The 27,157-nt window shown below is 39.1% G+C and overlaps 1 protein-coding gene across 9 annotated transcripts in view; it reads left to right on the top strand.

Annotated features, from left to right (window-relative positions):
• Positions 1 to 27,157, top strand: part of fbrsl1 (fibrosin-like 1) — a 317,456-nt gene that overhangs the window by 82,121 nt on the left and 208,178 nt on the right. For all 9 annotated transcript variants that reach the window (XM_006805436.3, XM_087848891.1, XM_006805435.3 and 6 more), the window contains exon 2: positions 14,718 to 14,942. In XM_006805436.3, the coding sequence (XP_006805499.2) occupies positions 14,718 to 14,942 (225 nt within the window). The remainder of the gene's footprint in view (positions 1 to 14,717; positions 14,943 to 27,157) is intronic.

Below are 27,157 nucleotides of genomic sequence, written 5' to 3'. Positions count from 1 at the left end.
CAGATAAACAGCAGGGAGTGACATTAGTGAACACCTTATTTGCCAATATGTTGATGTCAGTCGTGTATTGGCTACAACTGATGTCGTACGACAAAAAAGGGGCCATAACCATGAGTCAGTCATAGATTAAGAGGCAGAAGTCTTGCATGACGGATAAAAAACAAATATTAACTAAGTGAAGTTTGTTTCTTTGTTTTTCCACATGAGCTTACTATGATTAAAGGTCAAAGGGCGAGGCAGGTGTACACTGCTATGTTAAACAGGCTCTGTCCTTCGTGTAGAGTTTGTGTCAGTATCCTTTCAGGCTGTTACAATGTTGCTTTAGGGTGTTTTTGACTGGGTCAGCAGGAATGTAGCAGAGGGCTATGATGGACAAACTCTGACACTGAGCAGATTACTTCCTGCGATCTGCATTAGTTATAAAATAGATATTACATCTCGGTGGTGTATTGCTTTGACTGCTGAGATACAGTATGAGGCTGCTGGTAGATCTGAGATTTCTTCTCTCCTGTCAGCTGTATTCTGCTGGGATTCCTATGCTCTGTCGGCCCCCTGCTGCGTGAACAAAGCCAATCCTCATACTGGTTCAGCTCACAGCACGATGCACTCAAAAATTTGTCTGACGCCAAAACACTTCTGCTACGTTCTGAGGTAGTCGGCGTTTTATAATTGTGTTTTGATTTGACTTTGTAGTGAAACGACACAGAGAACAACGGTCAAAAATAGAGAGTTCAGTAAAACCGACGGAATAATGTGTTTGTTAGCATTCAGACGCTCGCCGTTTATACTTCTTGAAGAAGCTTGCCATTAATGTCCCTGGTGTGCTTTTAGCAGTTCCACTCATGGAAAAACACTCAACAGTTGGTACAGAAAATATGTTGGGCAGATTTGTTGACAGTGTGAGACCAGCGTTACACATTTATAGACGTTTTCTGTTATTCCACTCCACCAATGGGAATAGTTGTTGCCGAGGCAACACTTCCTCTCTCTGGAGAATATGAGGAAAGGAGAAACCCAAGGAATGACACCCGGCTGTATTTTGGGCTGTAGTGTGTGGGCTGAGGGAGCTTCCTGTGACAATGGGTAGGAGGTTCACAGGACATGCTGGCCTCTGTAGAAAGCCACTTTCCTGACAGACAATCTACTTAGCAGTCTGTAGAAGAGCCTGTGGGAGGTGAAACCTGTGATATCTGCTAGCACACAAGCTCTGATTTAGACTTCAGGGATCAGACTGTTTTGTGTGTGTGTGTGTGTTTACTGTTTTGTAAGCACGTTTTGTTTGTTGGTGATGTTTGCCATTCAAAAACTGTTAGACTGAACAGAAAGTTGAACAGTTAGTTTTAAAGGTTTGTTTTGTTCTCGGACAACCTGCAAACATTAGATCAGAGGTTTGCAAAGATCATTACAGCCATCTGTGAGGGACCACGAAGAAAGCAGGCCCTGGATGCATGCATCAGCTGCTGCAGAATCAACAAAATGATCAGCAGCTCAGACTGAGGAAGCGAGTCTGACAGCTGAAATAAGCTGCTCAGTTGGTGGCAGCAAACTCAGCCAACGCGTGAGCTGATGCAGAGCATAACACCACTAAAGCCTTTTGTGATGTAATCAAGATTATGTTTGTTGAATCTCAAGAAAACACAAATGATGAATAGTTTATTTCTGTGTGGATCACCCTCAAAAACACATAACACGAACACAAGGAGTGGATCGGTCTCTACAGTTTGAAATCACAGAAATCAGATCAGACCGTTATTAACGATGTGTCATCACGGTTAATATAGCATGTAAGAATAAATCGACACATGCAGTAATTGCATTATCTGTCACAGTGAATTCTTATTGAATTTCGTGAGTGCATCTCATCCCATACAGTTAATGAACATGTTGATTCATTGCCTATTTAATATTTGGATGCACTTTTGTTGTTTATCCATTGCTGCTCATGTTATTGATCGCTCCTTTTACTTAAAGCAGTAAAGCAGACACGCTGTGTATGTGAAGCAGATCGTGTTTAATAATTATCATTTATTTTTAACATCTGTTAACAAATAAATGACGGATACAATGTTACATTCTACATAAATGCTATATTTATTGATCACTTGATCATTTGTAGTATTTGTAGCACTACATTGTGAAAGAAGGGCAACATATACCATAAGCACTTAGGAAAGGAGCAGGAAATAATTAATGGATGGATATAGGAGAGTATACTTGCTGTATTAACACAGTGGGAATGAGGAGGAATCTTGAGCTTATCCTTGAAATGCAGAATATGTGTCTGTCGTCTCATTTTCCTCAGTGTTTGTCTGAGGTGTTAAACAGATTTAAAGCCCATGTTTATTGTTGTACTGTACCACCCTGTTATTGCCGCATCCCCGTATTCTTCTCCCCTCAGCACCCGCTGGCCAGATGGTGTCACTCCAGGAGCTAATTCAGCCCCTGAACATGTGTGGTGCACAAACACACTTCCACCAGAATGCACAAGCTTGAATAGTACTCAGATATACAAGCACTTCCACACATTTCAATATACTCTGACAGCGAAATGTGCAGTGGTACAAGTCAGGGGTAATTTTGGCCTTCATTTTGACACCAGCGAACGCTACATACACCTAAGATATTTAAACACATGCTTTTCATTAATTCACCCTTGACCTCTCACAGTCACATAAATATTCATCAGCGGTACATGTTTACATAAGCACATAAACAAGCATTAGGTTACATAGCAATAGCTATAGCTTCAGCAATAGCATAGCAGTTTCGTTCTGTGGTCACACATAGCTGGTTCAACAACTGCAATCAGATGGGTGCAGAGAACAATAAAAGAGAGGCGCGGGAATGCAGCTGAGAGAAAGAATGGGGACTTATCACCACCTGCACACACACTCGGCATATAGCAGCATTGCTGTCGAGAGGAATGCCCAAGCCAAGAGCCACTGGAAGAGCACACAGCAGGCTCCAAAACTATTAAAAACATCCAGATACTAGAGATGCCCCTTGTGCCTGTTTTCATGCACATTTTCATTTGTTTTTCGAAGTTTGAGAGCAGCTGGTTTCAGTTAATATCTAACAAAATACTTGTTCAGAATTTCAATGGTCTCTTGTTGCTGCTACAAATTGTCACTTGGAGTGCTGCTTATAAAGGAGCCTGTTTGTGTGGCAAAGCAAACTTGACAACCTTAATAGTGCTACAGATATGATACAAAATGTGATCCAAAAGCCACACTTGTTAGTAGTGCTAATGGAAGTGTTAGCCATATGGATTTCTACACGTTTGAAAGCTATGATATACAGACATGTTAATGTCAAGGAAAAAATATTGACAGAGATCTGAAGGTTAGCTTCTGTCAACAAGTATAGCTGCATGCTAATCCTTCGTAGCTAAACCCCTACAAATTCTCTTTATTTCTCTGTTCTCACACAACACACCGCATACAGGAAGACTAGCTGACATTAAATAAGAGAAAATACATCAGATCACTTAACAAAAGCTGAAGTAGGTGTGGTGTATTTACTCTATGCTCTAGTGCAGCGTGCTCAATGTAGAAACATGCGCTTTCTCTCGTTCACAGCCTGATAATCTCCTTGGCACAAAAATGTCTTCTCACGTCTTTTACCTTTGAGGCAAGAGCTTTCTGATTGTGTGCTTTGAGGAAAAACAGGGCGTCTGAGTAAATGAGCATATGCTCTAAGTTCACCAAAGGTGTGTTTGATGTAGCTGACAGCAGCATAAACAGCAGGTGTGTGTTCCACTTTGTCTGAACAGTGTCACACGAAGAACACTTCTAAAGGGAGCAGGCATGATTAAATCAATCCCGTCTGCAACATGACAAATCAAGGTGATTTATTGGACATGCCAAGAGCTGCAATAATGTGTAGAGAATCAGTACAACAGCTGAGCAATAAATCTACACAACCAGACCTCAGCCAGCCTAAAGGCAGCTAAACAGTGCAAAAGTGATGCAACAAATGACTCTGCTCGCTGCTTTTATGTCATGTGGAAAGAAAGGCTTAAATTTTGCATTCTTACTAAAAAAATACACAGACACAAGCAAAAGCTAAATTGTGGTGAAAGATCCAGCTCGACTCAACGTTCAGGATCTTTTGGTGACCTGAGAGTTCAGTATGAGTCAAGTGGAGAATCAGTCCTGATATAATGACCGAAAATGTGATATTTTCAAGTCAAGCTTCATAAAAAATGTTTGCATAAAAATTTAAATCCATACTTAATACATTGTACAGTGTATTTAAAGGTCCAATTAAGTTGCACTGTCTTCTTTTAATGTGTTGTACATTGTTTTTAAAGAGTATATGGAGGTGGGTTTAAATCATGCAAATTTCAGGGTGTAATTGTTTAAGATTTCTGAGAGCTTATTATAATGATTTTATTATACACCTTTTGGTTGTAGATGTACTGCAGCACAAGCCACTATTTAAGGTGATTTTTGCACTTCCCAGCCATTTTTAAATGCAGATTTTGTTATCTTCGGACTTTATCAGTGTGTTAAATACACTTCCTTCTACATAAGGCATTTGCAAACAATTTTTTAAATATAGTACCTAGTACACATACAAATTTTCTTGCTTCTTTTCTTATTGATTTAATTGGATGCAAATATGTAAGAGAGATATTTTAGTATTACTACTAAAAAATAGATGCAAGACACGGGGGTTTCCTCAGGGCAAACAAGGCAATCAAAAACATACCATATCAAAGTGATCACTCTCCTTACATCTTGAACAGCATTCAGTGCCATAAAGCATCTCCATCATCCTTAAATCACTGCCATCTTGTGCTCATGTGTAATGTGGTCTTTGTCGGCCCCTCCCTGAGCCTGTTTCTGCAAAAGGTGTCCTCCTGTTAAAAGGGAGTTTTTCCTTCCCACTGTCACCAACTGGTTGCTGATAAAAGGTTGTCTGATTGTTTAAGGTTGTAAGGTATACCTTACAATAAGAAGCGCCTTGAGGCGGCTGCTCTTGTGATTTGGTGCTATTGAATTCAATTGAATGAATGAATGAGCCTCCATAGAGAAGACTCATATCACGAAGAGGGGACAATAACATCTGCCATGTGAAGTGTGACAAAACAGGCATGTTAGACAGATATAAGCTCCACCAGCCTGATCAGCATGTATATAAGTAATCTCTTAGTAGAACGAGCTGTTTGCCATTAATATTTTAATCCCCCTGTAGATATTGACTGTTAATCATGACACACAGTTCTCAAGCCTTTAAATTTAGCTGTGATTTTTTTTTTTAAATAATATGTTTTAATATGTTTTTTAATGTCAATATGTAGGGCCTGTTTTTCTGAGCTCACGAGAAGCTGGTATTTTACAGATAAATGTGGTCCTGACAGGACAGCCCAACTACAAATGATTTTATAGAATATAATACTTGACAATAGGGATACCCGATACCTGATGCTGGTATCGGGTATCGGGGCCGATACTGTAAAATGTGTGTGTACTCATACTCGTAAAAGTTAACCGATACCATGAACTGATACCAACTTATTTCATTAATCAGAGGGTGGCTTGTCATTTCTGTTGTAGTTTTTTAGATTGGCCACTAGGGGGCCAATTATTATTTTATTTATTATTTATTTTACAATAATTATTTTGTTTGTTTGTTTACAATATGGACACTCTGCAATAATTTAAAAGTTTAATTTATTCGCAAACCTAATTTGTATTTATTTTATTCTAAACAGAAGTGTTTATTTATTATTCTGAAAGCTCGAGACAGTGCCAATAGTTCAGTGATATTTTGTTAAATTACAATGTGGAGACTCTGCAATAATTTAACAGAAGTGCTTATTTTTCACTTGAAATTTTTTTGTGGTCATTTTTATTAAGATTTTATTTTTTATCGGCAGAGAATAAAATAAAATCTGTCTTCCAATTCATTGCATTTGTGTGTGTGTGTGTGTGTGTGTGTTGTGTGTGGTAGAAGTATCGTTTTTTGTACTCTGTATCGGCAAGTACTCAGATCCAAGTATCGGTATCGTATCGGTTTGAAAAAATTGGTATCGTTGCATCCCTACTTGACAATCTTAAACACCTGTGGAAATATAATTTATGTATAGATTAATGCACAGAGTATATGCACGTGCAGGTGTCTCGGACTGTAAAAGAAGAAAAGACACAAAGCTCAGTCAGTTTTAGTCACTCTGCAGCACCTCGGTGAAACGTACAATGCTATTTAGAAGTATATAATTGATAGTTTTCCCACAACTCCATTGAAGAGCACAGGAGCTGTGGCAGCCAGCCCTGCAATCTCTGCGTGGTACCGCTTAATGTCAAGGGAGGTGTACCCTGCAGAGCTCTTTGTGTCTCCTAAATAATTACTAGCCTTAGAAAGAAGAGAGTTCTGTGGAGAAAGCATGATGATAATGTGCACCAGACACTACTAAGTGTCTTCATCTTCCTGTCTCTTTCTGCACACTGTCTATTTTTTTTGCACTTCAGGCTCCATTTGTGAAACTCTGGCTTGCGTATGCCTCATGAAGACCCCGTTACCCTTTGCAAGAAACCTCAGGGTTGCTGACATTCCTCTGTGCAGAATGCATAAACCCTCCTTTGGGAACTAAACGTGCTTCCACAGTGGATCTCAAGGTCCCAGCATAACCATGTAAAGCCATGCGCTTTATTGTTAGCGGAAAGGAAACCTGTGTTGGATTTTATGCACTTGTACCCACACACACACACACATACACACTGCACTCCCCATGCAGCCTGGAACAGCAACAAAGCTCTCCCATTCTGTTGCCAGGGTAACGTGGCCGGGTCAAACCAGTCGAGCGGTCTCTCCTGTTCCAGGCTGAGACCCCCCCACCATCACCGTATCGCTCCCTCTCTCTGTGTTCGTCCTTTTCATCCTCTCCTCTCTCCCGCTCCTTTGTCAGCCCCACTGCCTCATCATATCTTAAACCACTTCTTCTCTACTACTGAGGTCACTGTCACTTTTCTATCCTAGGCCGAACAAGGTAAAACGAGAGAGATTCACTAGTTAAAAGCTTCACAGATGAATAGCAAGGCTTTTAACATTGTATAAAAAAGTAGACACGACATCAGGGGAATAAAAGAAGGCTGCAAGATATGTTTTCATATTAGGCTTGCATAGGGCTTAAAGGTAAAGAAATACTATGATGAATCTTCGACCTTCACCTGATGTACACTGAAGTGCACTTTGTCACCAGCATCAGTATTTTATTCTTTTGATTTGTAAATGTTTTTAACAGTACAGAGTGTGATACACTGCTCCATTGTGTGCAGAAATAATTTCATAACCATTTCATAAAAGAAAAACCCTACTTCAGGCCTTTGAAATATGGAAATGCTATCACAACTAAGCTGTTGCTGGCAGACACGGTGATGAATTACCCTTCTACTCCTGGAGCTATTATAGATCTGTTGTCTGAGGCATGGACTGAATAAATGGAAATAACACACACAAACAATTAAAATCTGTTTATTTAGAATGCAGCAGACATGAGACAGCAACGAGAGCAGGTGCAAATGCTCTAAACAAAATCTAATTGCTGTGTGCTTGAGCTTGAGCTTCTGATAATGCGATTAACAGAAGCTGTAATGCTGGCAAACACAAAACTAGACTGAGAAGCATGACACATTTTTATGTGTAGATCTACATCCTTTACTGTAGCGCTGTGTAGTACATTTTGCCTCCATTGAAATGGCATCGATAATTCCTCAGTGGTATGTTGTGAGATCTATGCAAGAGGCTGCAGAAATTAATACATGTTGATATGACTTAACACTGCAATATATTGTTTGCATGCCTCTGGCGATGATCTGTGGTTTCTTTGGAGTGGCAGCTGCTCAGCATACTACCCTTGAGGCACTGCCACAACCTGCCACACTATATTAGCAAGAAAGTTTGAGTTTTGAACAGCTGATATTTATTTGCTCCTGAGGCATATTTGTGTTTTATTAGTTTGCATTTCACTTGAAACAGACATGTAGCATGAAAGTCAAAGAGATAGTGGTGAGATGTTTGACGCTTCACCAGATTCAAGTTGGATATGCACTATGTGCGTAAATTGGTGTTGCACTAGAGCTGGGCGATATGATTTTTTCATATCACGATATGTTTTTTTTTTTCATTTCAGGCGATAACGATATATATCACGATATATATCACGATATAAGCCAAATAACTATATTTGTAAGATTTAAATGTGCCGTTGCTCACAAGTAAAATGTGAAATAATCAGCAGCTTTTTTTGATTTAAATATTTATTTCCCATAATAAGTTCAACAGGGTAGATGTGCTTAAGGAACATGAGACTTTTTCAGATAAATAAAGGCAAATATTGCAAACTACACAAAAGGCAGCCGCTAAAACGTTTAAGTTTCAAAATAGAACAAACAAAACAGACTAAATTGTCAATTCCACTTAGAAACAAAATATTAATTCTAAAAATAAATCTTAGTTTGTTTTACAGAAGAACAGACAAAATTGACTAACTTTTGTCAATATCAAATAAACTGAGAACTAAAAGGAAATTCTCGATCTCTCCTTGTTGTATAGCTGAGCTTTTCAAACAGTTTAACAGTTACTTTAGTCTGACAAAAGCCGAATGACGAATTAGCGCTTCCAGTCAGAGATTGAGCATGCACCGCTTTATTGTATTTCCAGACTTGCTTTCGGCACATTTACAGTGCGCACTACTCTGTTTTTGTCAGACTTGAAGTGGCCGAAATACCTTCACACTACGGAGCTTCTTTGGCTCTTCCGTTCAACAATCTCTCCGGCATTGGAACCATCATCTGTTTTCTCTTCGCTAACCTTCGGTCACGCTCTCAGTTGATTTTTCTCTAGTCGGCACACTCATTTCCTCCATTACCCGGGCGGCACGGCGGCTGGCTGCTTCCCAAACAAATACACATGTGCGGCTTGGTGCTTGTGCTGTACGTAACAAGTCACGTGACGTGACGCTGCGGCTGTGATTGGTTCGGCTCTGCGCTACTTAATTTGGATTGGCTGTTCTTTTTTTTAAGAGGACAAGCGAGATGAGGCCTGTCACAATAGTTTAACTTTTCTATCGAGAAAAAGTTATTTCACGATACATATCGTTATCGTTCTATCACCCAGCTCTATGTTGCACTTAGACAAGTGTTTGGTTTTCTGGCTTTAACTAAGATCTGTATTTGATCACATGTTAATGGTTTACTGCAGTCAAACTAAAAAGAGTGTGCCGCAATGTTATATTCGGTAGTCCTTTCATTTGCAATGATTTAAGGATTCTCTGGTTTTCTATTATGTGGATTAGAAAATATCAAAAGAAAACCTCAGTAATATTGCTAGATTTTGTTTAAAGGTAGCTGAGTTTATTATGATAGACAATAATAGATGAAAGTGGCAGGGGAATGGTTCGATTTTGTGAGGGTTTAAAATGTAGAAACAAACCTAATTATGGCTTTTTGTTGCTACAGGGGATGATTTTCCTGAAGATAATGCTGATTTTCTAAGCCCACAAAGATGATACCAGTACAGTCAAAAAATGAAAGCTCTTTAAAGACAGATTTAAAATCAATGATTGCCATGGGAGGTCGTCTGTTAGTAGCACCTGGATATTGCATCTTGAGAAATAAATGTGTCTACTTGTGAGGAGAAAAGAGTTACTTTGAGTGGCCGTGTGATATCACACAACAGTGTGGACGTGTGGGCAGGGTAACGGCCGTTTGTGACGGGATAAATATGTAACTGTGATGGACCGAGTTGAAAAACAGGAGGAGTCCCAGGAATTATTAGAAAAATATAGTTTCCATTTATTTAACCCCCAAAAATTATATTTACAAGAGTAATAAATGTTGAGCTCATAAAAGAGGTCAAAGAAACAAAACTGAACTCAGGCAAAGACTGCAAACTTAACGACCCAAATGACTGCTACAAACAAACATAACTGACCTAAAACATGAAATGACATACAAGGGTATATATATATATATATATATATATATATATATATATATATATATATATAATGGCTGTTCAGACCATTGTGACACATGAGGGGTAACAAACAAACACAATCATAAATCACAAACGATGCAGTACAATCTCATTTGTTAATAAACTAAACACCAAAGAAGAAAATCAAAAACCCCATTAAACCCTAAAAAACTCAAATATTTAATTAAATACAAATACTTTATTTTTAAAGTAAAGAAAACACACATTCTCCCCTTCAGCAGGAAGTGGTGGTGTGGTCCAATTATCTTCCTTTGTATTTAATGGTTTCAAACCCTGGCTACCATCTTTTGTCCAGCAACTCCCAGAGATGATGGCAGGTAAGAAATAAAAAGACAAAGGTTAGTCAAAATTCAAAGAAATGAAGTTCAATTCAATTCAATTTTATTTATATAGCGCCAAATCACAACAAAAGTCGCCTCAAGGCGCTTCATAGATACAGAGAAAAACCCAACAATCATATGACCCCCTATGAGCAGCACTTTGGCGACAGTGGGAAGGAAAAACTCCCTTTTAACAGGAAGAAACCTCCGACTGAACCAGGCTAAGGGAAGCAGTATGAATACATAAGTAAACTAAATGTGCGCGCTTACAAATAGAACAAATGTATCCAAACCAATCAATAAAGTTATTGGCAACTAAAATGTATTACTATGTTCAAATGAAGAATGAAAATACAAAAGTTACCGACTTTAGAGTGTGGCCGCGGGTTTGGCCATCACAGTAACCCAGTGGAATAATACAAAATATAAATACCAGCACAATGATTTTAGTCCAGGCATATAATGTGCATTTTAACTGCAACTGTTTCTTGAGCTCTTAATAACGTACCATATGAAACATTTTTACAAGTTGAAGCAGAAACATCACAAATGCAGAGCTGGGGTGTTCTTTCAGTTTTAACTTAAAATTTAATTTTCAACAAAAAACGTTTTTTTATGTTTCCTACAAATTTAGGTTTCTATTAGTTTCTCCTGCAGACAAATACAAATAACATAAGCAGCTGCTTAAAAGTGAGTCTTTCATCTTGAGGAACTGCCGTTTGGTGTTCCACACTCTGCTCCACGTTCTGCAAGTTCTGGTTCGAGTGGCCCAAACCAGAAGATCTCTAAAGCAGCGCAATAATAATCACTGCCAGCTACAGGGGAAGGTGCTGGAGTTGGGTTGTGTGTAACCATTAGGCGTAATCCTTTTTGCAGAAGCAGTTGGGGGATATGTATATGCGGTGGGATGGCCTGGGACTAGCTGCTTAACATGGATTAAAATTTAAAAATAACAGTGAAAGGATTTTCCACTACTAAAATGATGAGTGATAGCATCATTCTTTCAGACTTGGCTTGCCCACGCATAGCCTCAGATTGAACCTGAGATCTGTGGTCTCCGGTTTCTTTTAAAAACAACCGTAGCACTCATCTTTTTAAACTGTTTAAAGTGTTTGTTCTTGTTGTTTACCATTCCTGTTGTGAAGCACTTTGTGATATTTATCTTGAACTGTGCTGTGTAAATACTTGACTCGCTTTATTTACTATGCATGAAACATTATAAATCCAATAAGATTCTACCCCATACAATAAGACCGATACATTAACTGTTTTCTTCTTAACAACACAACAAAACATTGTTGGTCTTATTTCATAAAGGACGTTTATATCCCAGTGAGGTTTACTGTGTAAAGTGACCTTTGGCTCAACAAACAGCTGATTCCTTTTACACTGAAAATGTGATTTCCCTGTGAGCGAGTGTTGTACCCACTCTTTAAAGGTGTGAGAGAAGAAATTCTTACACATAGAAAACACTGTTTTTAAACAGCTCCTTTCATGAGGTGTGGAACTGCACTGCAGAGCAAACTATGAAACAGTTCAGCTAGAAATATTTTCAGTGTAGGAAAAACATAATTTATGCAGGACTCCTGGGTTACAACATAAAGGTGTGTTTTAGTTTGGTTCCTTTCTCTTGACAGTTACATTTTTGGAGATTGATTTTTGTCTCCTTTCTATGGGAGTATTGTTTTTATTTAAGTACCTGACACATAAACACCTTTTGTCACGGAAGGTGTCATTCATTAGCAGTTATGAGCCTAATGTGCGACCCATCTGCTAATCTCCCACCTTTGGAGTCGATAATTTGATTATTCATATGGAGCACAGATTCATCTGCAGTTAGGCTTAATGCTGCTGGCTGTGAACAGATGCTGAAATGTGAACTTGCAGCCCTCTGGCCTCAGCTCCATACGGCTTCAAACAGAGATGTGTTGTCCTGTGCCATTCAAACACACAGTGATGACCACCGGCTGCAGGACATCACCAGCTCAGTCTTATTTTCAGATATGGAAATAAGGAGCAGCTGAAGCCCAGGAGGAGGGAACGATTCAGACACTTGACACAGAAGTGAGGCAGACATCAGGGGTTATCACAGAATAGGACTTGTGCATGTATGCCAACACTAATGCTAACACGTGTGCGCTTTTTTATTCTATCATCTTGGCAATGGCTTTGACTTTACTCACTTGCGAGCTTTATTTGACCTTCCTTTGACCATTTGTGTCTTATTATGTGTTATAAGTATGAGTCTAGAACAACTGATCTGTGCTATGAGATGGGTTCATAGTAGGGCTGCCACAATTAGTCGACTAGTCACGATTACCTCGACTATTAAAATCGTCAACGACTGATTTAATAGTCGACGTGTCGTTTGAAGCTTTGTAAGATCCCAAAAGACGCAGGAATAAGTAGTAGGATTTAAGAATGTAATAACGGACTGAAACAGAAGATGGCAGCACTGCATGTACAAGGATGCCAGCTGCCCTTAAATCCCGAAGAAGAAGAAGCTGTGTCCCAGAATTCATAGCGCAGCCCAGCTCAGTTTCCAACAATGGCGGCAGCTAGTTAGTTTTAATATTACTCTTATTATTCTTTCTGGGTCACAAAATAAACATTTAACATATTTTCAGGCGAGAATGTAGCTGTGTAAACCTCAAATATCTGCTCAGTTTATCAAGACACCACATATTTTCAACAGCGCTCCGACGTTTTCGGAGACGTCTGTTAGCCACTAGCTTGATAGCTAGCCGGGGGCTAGGCTAACTAGAGCCGTGAGAACACCGGACTCCCGGCTAATCGTTTTCAAACCCACCGCTGTCTTTCGCTACTCAGGTTAAACATGATATATAAGTCACTTAGATAACTTAAAAATGTTATTGTTTGGCTTTTTTTTTTTAGTATTTTATTTGTTCCTGAGTAAATCGGTTTGGCTGAGATTAAAGTTATAGTTTTTACACAGCTGAACAAACCTCAAGCAGACAGCTGATTATCAGAAGTGTGAGATGCTCGAGAATATACTCCGGTGTCCTGTTATACTTTAGATAGCAAGGAGTTTATTAAACTTCACCGAAACAATCTGCAAATTTCATTATAATTTAATAAACTATCATCTTGTCTTTATTTCTAGTTGGCACATACCTTAAACACTTAAAGCTGTAAGCTAATGATAGTTATATAAGAGCAGATGCTGCTGGTGCAATAAGCTGTACGTTTGACGTCCAATGGGTGATGATCTGATTAGTCGACTAATCGCAAAAATAATCGGTGACTAGTCGACTATCAAAATAATCGTTTGTGGCAGCCCTAGTTCATAGCCATCTTGAGCTCAAAGTGCAGTACCTTGCAAGGAGGAGTTGTAGAATATGTCTTGTCTGTGCTCCCATTGATTATCCCGCCTGAATTACTGAGGTTTGGTTGTTCATAGAGGCATCGCCAGCAGTTGAGGATCAAACTAGGGCTGCAGTTCATGGGTAATTTCATTATTGATGGTCATTCTTTTTATTTAAATTGCAAACTAAAAAATCCACTCGTGAGCTGTTCACCCATCTCTCCTTAGAGATCTGAGCATATGTGAAGGCTAACCATCAAACTTTACCTCAGCAATGAGGGATTGTAATAAAACCTTCTAACATAGAATATTATTCATCTAACGTTTCGTACCGTTTTACCAGTGTAGTGACTTCAGTAACAAAAGCCGCAGCCACCTGGCTCTGTTATACGTGTTGGGCATAAAATTGGGGAGGTGAGGACGAGCTACTGCTGTATAACACACCAGCAACTTAGAAATGGTCTTTAAATTCCAATAAACAAACACTGCTTTCATACAGGGCATTGCTGAAGCATGAAATCAACGACTAACAAGGTTAAAGGGGGAGATTGTGTGGTCATAGACTAAATGTAAAGCTGCTGTATTTTCTCCAGTGTGTGTTAAAGCAGCACTTCATATCACAAGCTCATTATATCTGAGCCATAAAGTGATTATAGGCTCCAGTAAGGCATTGTTCTGCTGCTGACAGGATTAAATATGACTTTAGAGAGAGGGAGCGTCACTGCTCTCTGCTCAAGTGTTTGCTTGCTTTGTATAAGCCAGAAGTGAAAGGGGCCGCACACTTGACTATTTGCCAGCTGCGGTACACCCTCCCTCTGTTCTTTTGCACATTTATCTCCTGCCAGTTTGTATATCCATCTAGACCTGTCTGCTTTGTTCTCGTTGAAGGATTCAAAGAAAATCCTTGAGACAGCAAAGGCTGTAAATCTCAGTGTGACACTGATCAGTATCTGTCATTCAGTGCGAGTACAGAATTATTTGAGATTCACTACTGCTGACTTGTTTAGTTTAGTTTCTTTGATCAATACTACGTAATTGCCAAGTTGTAACAAAATCTTTTTCTGCAGAAGAAGAGTGGAGTTGTGAAGACGCAAGAGAAGAAGGAGAGGTGGAAGGAGAAAAAGGTGGCAAAGCGTCAGAAGAAGGAGGACGAGGAGGTGGAGGAGGAAGAGGAGAATGTTCAGCCAGTGGTGGATCCCCTGGAGAACGGCTTCCTTCATCACGCCCAGCGGGAGCAGGAGAGGATGAATGAGAGGCTGCTGAAGAAGACTTACTCCAAGAAGAACAAAATGGTTAGTGTGCGCCTGCACGGCATTTTAAAGTCAAACTATCCCACTGGCTAGAAGTTCAAGTAAAGTTACAAAGGTTGCGTGCATGTTGCGTGGATTCTTGGCTTGTGTTTTGCTGACAACAGAACAGAGACTTGCACTCTGTCCATGAAGGAAGAGGAGGCGGATGCTTGGGCAGAGTTTGAATCTAATTTAAAAGGCAGACTGCAGACTGTCTTTTTCTCCAGATGCTTTCCATCCTTATCCAAATCTAATGTCAAATTTGAAGATGTTGAGGGAATGGATATTATTGTCAGCTGCTTTACTGATTCTTGCGTTCACTGGGACTTTACACTGCAGTGTTACAGATGTCGCTTTATCTAACAGACATGAGTTATCTCTGTCAATGAGCAAACCTTATTCAGTGTCCAGAACTAGAGAAAAATCTTTAACTCCAAAACATTGTGGACTTCTCACCGATAAAGTCACTTTTACTTGGGCAGTATTGAACAATGGTGTATGGCAGTTTAAAATGAAAGTGGTTCTCGTTATCTTTGATATCATATTTGTATGAAAGGGCTTTGTTCCTTCCTTATTCCTGTAGTTAGGAATAGTGTTTCTCACATTTTTGTTTGTCTTGAGTTTAATCTTTGGCTTTTCTTGTGCTGCTGGCTAATGAGACTTTCTGCAGTGGGCAACCTACAGGCAATCTTCTGGTGACTAAAGGTTTTTGGTGCACCACCTAGCAACCATTTGCCAACCTGTAGGAAATACAAATTTTCCTTTGCAACTGGTGGTTACCAGAGAGTCACCAGCCTTTCTGAATGGCTGTTTAGATAGTTTAGTTTATTAAGATCCCCATTAGCACCTGCAATTGACCCTGTGCACAAGAAAATGCTAACTTCCTGGTTTGAGACCGGATGTGGGGTTGTACATTTCCGGTAGCTTTACTTTGCGGTCAATCGCTACTGCGAAGATATTCTCCAAAATCATGTCCAAAACTCGAATACGGAAAGATCGCGTTAAGTTACAAAGAGCAGAAGGTGGGAACACTCACCACTGTTGTGTCATAAAAAATCTAATGATCAATGTTGACGTTTAAAGAGTTTAGATCGATCAGTTGTTTACATCACTCAACACAAGCAGAACTGCATCACTGCAGCAGAAGACACATCGTCCACATTCAGAAACACATCTCTGTATAGTGATGTGCGGTGCGGAAGCTCCCCACAGGAGTTTCCGCACCGGAAGTAGCATATGCTAACGTGCACATAGTCAATAGCAGTAGCTACTCTTCCTAGGGTCTGACCAAAACATTCTCATACATAAAAGACATACTGGGGCTTTAGCAGTTAATTTAACAGTCGCTGCCTGCAACGTCTAGGACTCACTCGCAATTTGTCAGGGAGTACTAGTATTTTTCCCTAGTGACTAGTGTTTGGTGTTGGTGACCATCAGGTCTTTAGGCCTGTACGAATGAGGCCTAAAGCTTTTTGGCTTATTGTTTAAATTAGTTTTAAACCTACAAATGAATAAATATCATAAACAAACGTTTCAGCCTGACCTGTTCACCAGTGCCTTTACTGTTATGACCAAATCTGTTGTGATAAAAGGAGGAACAGGTGTTGCTCAAATGGGCCTTTGAACAGAGTACAAGTTTGCATTACTGTGATACTGAAACACATCTAGAAGTCTTGTGATTGAGTGATACAAGTACAGTTATTGCCCATGTCAGCATGCACTGAACAATGACTGTAGTAACTTTACTTCTTACACACTAAAGTCACTTACCACAAAAAGGGGCTTCACACACTGGTCATCCACAATACCACTCTTAATAAACTATAATACAAATATATTATTCAACCTCAGGTTTTCACTTTTGCTCATCAGTTACCACAATAAATGCTAAGTTGAAGAATCTGAGTCAAAGGAATCTTATGCTTTGAAGCTACTGGGTTAAGCACTAGTTTTTTGATTGGTGTATACATGTTAGGGCTGCCACAAACGATTATTTTGATAGTTGACTAATCAGATCATCATCCATTGGACATAAAACGTACAGCTTATTGCACCAGCAGCATCTGCTCTTATATAACTATCATTAGCTTACAGCTTTAAGTGTTTAAGGTATGTGCTAACTAAAAATAAAGACAAGATGATAGTTTATTAAATTTTAATGAAATTTGCAGATTGTTTCGGTGAAGTTTAATAAACTCCTTGCTATCTAAAATATAACAGGACACCGGAGTATATTCTGGAGCATCTCACACTTCTGATAATCAGCTGTCTGCTTGAGGTTTGTTCAGCTGTGTAAAAACTATAACTTTAATCTCAGCCAAACCGATTTACTCAGGAACAAATAAAATACTGAAAAAAAAAAAAGCCAAACAATAACATTTTTAAGTTATCTAAGTGACATATATATCATGTTTAACCTGAGTAGTGAAAGACGGTGGTGGGTTTGAAAACGATTAGCCAGGAGTCCGGTGTTCTCACGGCTCTAGTTAGCCTAGCCCCCGGCTAGCTATCAAGCTAGTGGCTAACAGACGTCTCCGAAAACGTCGGAGCGCTGTTGAAAATATGTGGTGTCTTGATAAACTGAGCAGATATTTGAGGTTTACACAGCTACATTCTCGCCTGAAAATATGTTAAACGTTTATTTTGTGACACAGAAAGAATAATAAGAGTAATATTAAAACTAACTAGCTGCCGCCATTGTTGTAAACTGAACTGGGCCGCGCTATGAATTCTGGGACACAGCTTCTTCTTCTTCGGGGTTTAACGGCAGCTGGCATCCTTGTACATGCAGTGCTGCCATCTTCTGTTTCAGTCCGTTATTACACTCTTAAATCCTACTACTTATTCCTGCGTCTTTTGGGATCTTACAAAGCTTCAAACGACACGTCGACTATTAAATCCGTCGTCGACGATTTTAATAGTCGACGTAATCGTGACTAGTCGACTAATCGTGGCAGCCCTAATACATGTGTATGTGCACACAAACACTTCCCTAAATAAATTAATCAGTAATGCTATAGATACTATCTGTGACTCACACAACTTGTTCTGCTCTACAGCGTTGCAGAGCAACGACACCTGAACTATTTTCTACCTGCTGCACATTCTTGTTAGAGTGAGCCTACAGCTGCAGTCCACAACATTTCATTCATAGCCTGTACAACTTTGAGACGAGAGAGAGAGAGAATAGAGGAATACAAGTTGGAAGGACCAGGACCAGCTGGTTATCAGTGACACAGCTTTTAACATAAGAGATTGTCTGTTAATAAACGTGTCATGTTTTTTACACAAAGACTATGTAGAATATTCATATAGTCTGTGGTTGTGAAATGTGAGTATGGTTCACTCTAACTTAAGCCTGAACAATACCCATAAAGTATATGTCACTTGATCTACTGTCATTGTAAATATGCCACTCATGCTATAGCTGCTTGTTCTGCTGTCAAACTTATGCCTGAATGAACTTGTGAAAACACGAAGTTATAAGTGATCCAAATATGAATGACAGAATTCTTAACATACTGAAGCCAACAGTGTTATACAGCCCACATCTGCTTCACTAACACAGCCCATCTGTGTGTTAACAGTTTGTCTTAATGGGCGGATATTTTATGCTCCAGTCCAAAGCCAAGCTCCACCATAGTGTTGTTAAGGATAAAAGAGGAAATGTCGTCAGGAAGCCAAACTAAATAATGAGGCTATGTAGCCCTGAGGCCTCCTCCACAGACAAAAATATCTCTTAGATAAGATTTCCTTAGGAAGTTAACTTGGCTGAAAATGAGTTTGGCTGGGATATTTAGTTTGCTAAGAGACAGTTAAAAATTATGCATTCAGCTGATGCTGTATTTGAAGTAGACTGCAATTACTGAACCAGATCTACATCCCAGTACAGATAATAACTCCATAATGTCAGCAAAATGCTGCTGTCAAGTGAAAAAACCTTTTAACTTCTGCTTTGTAGAATTATGTTTTGAAGCATGTTCTTAAGCAGAGAGTAGGGATTAGAAAATTAGATCTAAACCTAGAAGAAAAATAAAGTTATCATTTTTTTAAATCCCTTTTATTTCTCCTTTTCAAATAATACCCATTAGTAACATTCTCCCTAGGAAAAACCCCGATCTTTGATCTCGAAGCTCTTGAACCACTTCCACAAAAATGATTTTCATCTTCAGACTATAGCAGTGTGGCAGTCGGCCAAACCACACATCTACAGAGAGCGTGTTTGTTTTGGGTTTTTTTGTTCAGATGCTAATCAAAATGACCATATCTTTGCTTAATGTTGCAAAATATTAAAACATACATAGGAAATCATAATAGCTACAAATCTGCTTCCAGTCCGTTTGAAAATGGAGCTACAGGCAGGACTCCTAAAAGACTGCATACCATAAATACTCCAGTGCTGCAGTTATGTGGTCTGATGTGACAACAGCGAGACCGATTCAGGCAGGGACTCTATCAGGGATCCACAGTGTGTTTCATCTCCTGAAGGCAGAGTGATCGCACACATCTAAATCCCCATAATAAACAACTCAGCCCTATGATCAGTAAATAACTATTTTCCCAGCTGTATAAATCCATGAAGTACCTCTGGCTACATGTGCCCAGGTATTTGCTTGTTACTTAACCTTGTTTAACTTTCAAACCTTCCAATCCCTTCCCCTTTCCTTCTATTAGTTGTTTTCTTTATCTTAGTGTCTGGCTGAGGAATACTGTGAGCAAGCAGCTTCTGACTTCTGTTCTTAAGTATGCCTTTAATCCATAACTATAGCCCCCAACTCCCAGATATATTAAGTTGTATCCATATGGTATGGAAAATAGCACACAGTTGCAGTCAAAATCATAATACAAATAAATTATGTTGCATAACTAATGCATTACCTAACACCATGAAATATGAAACAACTCCTTTGCACGTTCTGTAATTAGCCTTTAGAAAGTTGCTGAATGGCTCATCAGCGCTTTAATTGTAGGTACAGTTGGTGTTTGTGCAAAACCTGCTTCGCATCTACTCGCCTGCTCCCGTAATAGAATTTTAAGAGGTTTACCAATATAATCTGTGCGTGTGTGACAAGCAAGAGGATATATCACAATAATTACACCGGACAATTTAATTGTTTTCATTTCTGTTTATCAAATACTCTCATATATCCACAGGTTATTGCATTGCACAGCAAAGCACCTACTCTGTCACCATCTTTTCATATATTTATGAGTCTATCCTTCACGTTTCAAGAGATAGTTAGCGTTAGTGTGTTGATCACAGTCGGTATAAAAGTTTAATACCAAAGCCTCGTTTCATTTTTGTGATGAAGGAAATACTGTAGATATAAGAGGTAAGGAATACAATAGACTGAAAAATCTATTCAAACTCTGTTTGCATTCACCTGTTAGTCTTCACTGTGCATATAAAACATATCTGCTTCAGATGGATTGGGCTCTGCCTTATTTGTACATAATCTCCTTCTCTCACCCCAACCAATCACAGCAGATGGCCCCGCCCCTCCCTGAGCCTGGTTCTGCCGGAGGTTTCTTCCTGTTAAAAGGGAGTTTTTCCTTCCCACTGTTGCCAAAGTGCTGCTCATAGAGGGTCATATGATTGTTGGGTTTTTCTCTGTATCTATGAAGCGCCTTGAGGCGACTTTTGTTGTGATTTGGCGCTATATAAATAAAATTGAATTGAATTGAATTGAAAATTGAATAATCTGTTCATAACCATTCCCACCTTTTATACTACTCTTATCTGTATATAATCTGCTCCTATTGCACTTACTGCTCTTGCACTTCTGATTAGATGCAAACTGTATTTGGTTACCCTGTATGTATACATGTGTAATGAACTACAACATTCGTGCTGTTATTTACAGACACATTTATCAAGATAAGTTAACAATAGCATGAGCACATTTACACTTAGTTATGTATGGGCGTTATGTAAAAGCTTTCTGTAATAACAAGAAAGGAGCAGCCACCCCTGCTTTAAACAGTTATGTACAGTTGGGATTTTTCCTGGATGTGACACAGGCTTATTTACAGTTTTAGAAATTTTCAGTCTAATAAATTGTGACAAATACATAACCTTTAGTAACTAATACTTTTATTTTGGGGTGAGTCGATCTTCTGTTTTTCGACTGCAGTTAGTCCAGAATGCTGCTGCACGCCTTTTAACTGGCACTCGTAGATACGAGCACATCACCCCAGTTTTATATTCACTTCATTGGCTGCCCATGCATTTTAGGATCCATTTTAAGCTGCTTTTATTTGTTTTTAAATGTTTGTCCAATGCTGCCCCTCTGTACCTCTCTGAGCTTCTTCATCCATACATACCTTCCCGGTCCCTCAGGTCGGCAGACCAGCTCCTCCTGAGTGTGCCCAGGACTAATCGTAAGCTCATAGGGGATCGGGCGTTTGCTGTGGCAGCACCAAAATTGTGGAATGAGTTGCCTTTACATGTTAGGCAGGCACCTTCCTTATCTGTTTTTAAATCACGTCTTAAAACATATTTATTTACCTTGGCTTTTAGCACAGCAGGACTTGTTGATGTCTCTTAATATGTTTCTTATTAATTATATTATTTTTAATTTTAAGATATTTTATATGTAATTTAAACTGTTTCCTCTCTGTTTTATATTTGTAGCACTTTGGTCAACATTGTTGGATGTAAAGTGCGTTATAAATAAAGATGCTATGCTATGCTAATACATGTACTTCATAATGATCGAACATACTGAGAGTTTCCACCACCACATCACCCAAAGTACACTTTTTCTCCTAAGGCCTTTACTCTGCCCTCCTCTCTGTCCAGCTTAGTTTTTCCTGCCCATACCTCTTGCTGTTTTGCTGTCTCTTGAGTTAGAGCAGGTGTCTCTAGTGTATGTCACCCACTATGATCTGCAGGCGAGGTGACGTGTTGATCTCCTCGAGGCACCCTGTGGTGCTAGAAGCTTGCTGGAGGACAGAAGCTGCAATGTCAGGGCAGAGTTTGTCACTGGGGAACAAGGATGACACTTGATCCAATTAGAAGACATGTCAGTACCTCAAGAATGGTTAAGTGTGTGTGTGACTTTGTCTGTATGCACACCAAGGTCTAAGCTTTCTTGTTCCCATCTCAGTCACTCCATGGCAGAAGCCATTTTTGCAACAGTCCAACGTTGTTTACCGATGTTGTTGTCAGTGCCGGGGTTTTTTGATGTCCAGGACGGACATTGTTTGAATTGGGCAGGATAGTTTGCATCTGTTGTTGTGCTTGTTCTTTCAGCAACCCTATCCCTGCCATCCTCTTCTGTCACATGAGCCGTGTGTTCACTGCATCCCGAATCTTCTCTGTGGCCTTCCTCTTTTAATTATGTCCAGCAGCTTCATCTTTATCATCCTTTGTCTAATATATCCGCTGTCCCTACTCTACACATGACCAAAGCATCTCAGCCTTGCCTCTCCAGCTTTGCCTCCAAACTGCTCATTTCTGCTGCTGTTCATTCTGGTCACACCCAGAACCTTCAAAATTGCCACCTGCAGCTCTGCCTACTCTTTTTTTTTTTTTTTTTGATTGATTTATTTTGAACATGACTAATATGACAACAAAATACACTTTAAACAATAATGAGACAAAGAAAGGGTTGGTACAAACCAGGGTTTTAATAGTTTTGCAATTTTCATTAGTTTTTATTTTTATTTAGTTTTGACTTCAGATTTTCAATTTTATATCAGTTTTAATTAGTTTTTACCAATTGTTTGCTAGTTTAGTTTAGTTTTTATTTTTTTGAAAATCCTTAGTTTCAGTTTAGTTTTGATTAGTTTCAGTTATAGTTTTAGTTGTGTTTGCAATAATTAAGTGTAACAAAATCCCAGTTTCATCATATCAGTCATTCTGCTCATCCTTGGGTATGTTGCTATTCCAGCTACCATACTGCACCCTGGACAGGTCGCCTGTCTGTCGCAGGGCTAACACGCAGAGACAGACAACTCACATTCCCACCTATGGGTTCTTTAAATAAATAAATAAAGGCAGATGAACAACCATTGATACCAGGCAACTATAAAATGTATATCTTGGCCCCAATGAGACTATTAACTCTCGCAGCACCGGGTGTTCGTAATTTTGGTTCAAGTTAATTGATAAACTTTTTGAAGGTAACTGACTCACACAGTTGTGTAGATATCCCCGTCCTGTTGTCTCGGGATGCATCACGCTGCCTTGCCTGGGGTTAGCTTCTGTTTCTGGGGATGAGGGTTGAGTGTGCTCCCTCACCTTCTCAAGCTAAGCTAGGTTAGCCTTCTTGTGTGAGCTTTTCAAGTGCACTTTAAGGTTTGTGGGATTTTTTTCCCTTTAGAAATGTCCCTCATAATTTGTCTGTTTCCACTACAAGACACTTGCTTTATCCAAAACACAGTCATATTCAAAGTAATCCCAAACTGAACTCTGGCGCTTTCTTCCGACTTTTCCTGACATCATTCTGCGCGTGGATGGAGCAGCAACACAGACGACTCGACTAACGTGCTGCCACCTGCTGGCATAATGAGACACAGCAAGAAAAAAATCTGGAAACTAAACTTCATTTTCACCCTTGACTCTTGTATGACACGCACACATCAATGAAAACTAAACACATTTTTGCTATAAATTCAGTTAATTTTAGTTAGTTTTGTGAACACTCATTCCAGTTTTAGTTAGTTTTCCTTTTTTGTTTTTATTTTTATTTCCGTTAACGAAAATGTTTTTTCACTTCTAGTTTTTGTTATTTCGTTAGTTTTCATTAACGATAATAACCTTGGTACAAACAGACTTAAAGGTAAACTCATTTGACCCTACCTCAATATACATTATACATGTATAATTACATACAATTATATAAGTCTACAAACAAATATCACGCATAAAAATCCTAATAATGATGAAGCTAAATGTTGGGTTTAATAGTGCCTGTCTGTAGAACAAATGAAATGTTTTGAATAAAAAAAAGGCCCTTCCCATCCTTCCTCTCCCCCTCCTTTTTACATAAAATATAATTACCATTGTATAAACAATCATATATCTATGTCTATACATACATATTTATATACCTAAATAAGTATTTACAAAGGAGGGGAAGAGAAAAGAAAAAAACAAAAGCAAAACCAAAACAGACAACCCCCCCCCCCCCCCAAAAAAAAATAAAAAAATAAAAAAAAATAAAATAAAATAAAAATACACCTGCCCAGACCAATGTATATAATCTTGGAGCAGATATGGGAGGAGGCCATCCCTCCCAGTTTTACTTATTAAAGTAATCTATAAAGGGTTGCCAAATTAGGTAAAACTGTTTAACATTATCTCTCAATGAAAATTTAGTTTTCTCCAACTGTAAATGATACATTGTGTCTCTTAACAAAGCAGAGTGAGTTGGGGGGGTTTTATTTTTCCAATTTAGAAGTATGAGGCGTCTTGCAAGCAATGTTATAAAACTCAAAGCACGAATTTGTTTTTTAACTCTCTTTTTTTAATGCCTAGGTCCAAACCATACATCATAGGGGCTCTTACAATCTTCTAAACCTTCCCTTTCACTCTTGGTGCTATCCTTCTGTGACAGATCACCTCTGACACTCATCTCCACCCGCTGCACCCTGCCTGTACTCTTTTCTTTGTCTCCCTCTCATTCACAGACATATATTGTGTCTTGCTTCTACTGACGTCTCTTTTCTCCAGATCGTACCTCCACCTCCTCGGGCTCTCTTCCACCGCCTCTCTATTCTCAGTACACAGTGTGAACATCATATTCCATGAAGACTCCTACCTGAGGAGGCTCAGAGTCGATCCCTGACGTAATCCCAACTGTACTTTGAACCTGTCTGTTCACCACCGTCTTGTTGTCCTCATAGATGTCGTGCACCACCCTCACAAACGTCTCCGTCATTTCTGTCTTCCTCATTCATTACCACAGTTCGTCTCTTGGCACCCTGTAATATGTTTTCTCTAGATCCACAAAGACGCACTGAAGCTCCTTCTGGGCTTCTCTATGCTTCTCCATCGGCATCTTCGGTGCTCTTTTTCAGCCTGAGGCCACAGCCTGCTTACTGATCGTCCCCTCTCTTCTTAACCTACTTTCAAGTCTTTCAAATATCTTGGTGGTACGGCTCATCAACTTTATTCCCCTGTAGTTACTCCTGCTCTGCAGATCACCCTTGATCATTCTTGAAAATCAGTGCAGTTCACTTCTCTGTTCTCTATTCCTGAGACATCCTCTCGCTCTCCATGATTAATGTTAAAACAAGCGAACTTTAAAATACATACTAATGAAAGTCTATAACTCTTCAAAGAACCTTACCTCGTTATAAGCTCAAACTATTTTCTAAGAAAATAATAAAACAAACAAAGAACAAAACAGAATAACACGGCTTTAAATATAACACATCCACCTGTGGAAGGCAAAGCATTATTAGAGTACGAAAATTAAGGCAATATCTAGGGCTGCACGATTTTGCATAAAATGAGAATCACGACTTTTTTGGCTTAGAATTGAGATCACGATTCTCTCACGATTTTCTTTTCCAGTATAAATATTTCTTGCACTTATTAACTGCACATCAACTTCGTAACAGTTGAGACTGCACATAAAAACAATAAATAAACATAAAAACAACAAATGTCTCACGTTTTGTCGTTGCTGCAAAATGTTGCACTGCTTGAAATTCCGTCTCCACCGTTGCTCGACGCTGCGTGTATAGAGCAGGTAGTGCAACAATAGAAAAATAGTTGCGGGACGGCACTGTGTAGCGTTTGTCTAGGGTGTTGATCATTCTCCTAAATCCCTCGTTTTGCACAGTGTTGATGGAGCCATATCTTTGGTCAGGTGATAAGTGATAGCCTCCGTAATTTCTTTGTGCCTGCGGGAGTTCGACGGGTATAGGGAAGCGCTGTATAAGGTTCCCGTTATTGATGTTTGGGTGGTTGACCGGGACGGATTTTCTCCTGTCACTTTCTTGTCATCCCTGACGTGCTCTCCATTGTTTTTTTCCTGCTAATTTTAGCAGCCAGCTTCTGTATCACGTGGTATAAGGCTCCGCCTAGGGATGCAACGATACCAATTTTTTCAAACCGATACGATACTGATACTTGGATCTGAGTACTTGCCGATACCGAGTACAAAAACCGATACTTCTACCACACACACACACACACACACACACATACAATTAATTGGAAGACAGGTTTTATTATATTCCCTGTCGATAAAAAATAAAATCTTAATAAAAATGACCACAAAAAAAATTTCAAGTGAAAAATAAGCACTTCTGTTAAATTATTGCAGAGTCTCCACATTGTAATTTTACAAAATATCACTGAACTATTGGCACTGTCTGGAGCTTTCAGAATAATAAATAAACACTTCTGTTTGGAATAAAATAAATACAAATTAGGTTTGAGAATAAAATAAACTTTTAAATTATTGCAGAGTGTCCATATTGTAAACAAACAAACAAAATAATTATTATTAAATAAATAATAAGTAAAATAATAATTGGCTCCCTAGTGGCCAATCTAAAAAACTACAACAGAAATGACAAGCCACCCTCTGATTAATGAAATAAGTTGGTATCGGTTCATGGTATCGGTTAACTTTTACGAGTATGAGTACACACACATTTTACAGTATCGGCCCCGATACCCGATACCAGTATCGGTATTGGTGCATCCCTAGCTCCGCCCTTGTCATTTGTTGAGCAGGAAGAGTGAGCGCTTGTTTTCATGCAGATTACGTCCCGGATCAAAATGCGGTACAATCGTCGTCTTTTTTTTCTTTTCTTTTTTTTTCTTTTTTTTTTAAATCATTGTCATTTGGAAATGAAATCGCACATAAGTATGAATCGAGATCGCGATTTTCTAACGATTAATCGTGCAGCCCTAGCAATATCCATAAACGTAAAAATAATAGAAATATGTTTTTTCACTGCTGTAAGACTTTGGGAACACAGGTTGCAGACCACAGCAGCGTGGCTTTGACCTTCAGGTGCTTCAGAAGGGGTCATGAATAACACATAATGCCAACTTGCCCATGCACGCATTCACTTCACCATTAATGTCCATTAGCACTTGGTGTTCTACAAACCCTGCTAACAACGTGATATAGCAACGCATCTCTGGATGCTCTATTATGAGGTAGCATCCTCCACATCCCCATCCAGCCTTTTATTAGCAGCCAGCCTGTGGAAATGAAGCTAGCACCCTACATGCTCCTGTCATAGTC

This window comes from Neolamprologus brichardi, chromosome 12 (assembly GCF_056152115.1).
Source record: "Neolamprologus brichardi isolate AB-2024 chromosome 12, ASM5615211v1, whole genome shotgun sequence".
Taxonomy (NCBI): Eukaryota; Metazoa; Chordata; class Actinopteri; order Cichliformes; family Cichlidae; genus Neolamprologus; species Neolamprologus brichardi.
Note: the sequence above shows the minus strand (reverse complement) of the source record. Positions and strands in the feature narration are given on the sequence as shown.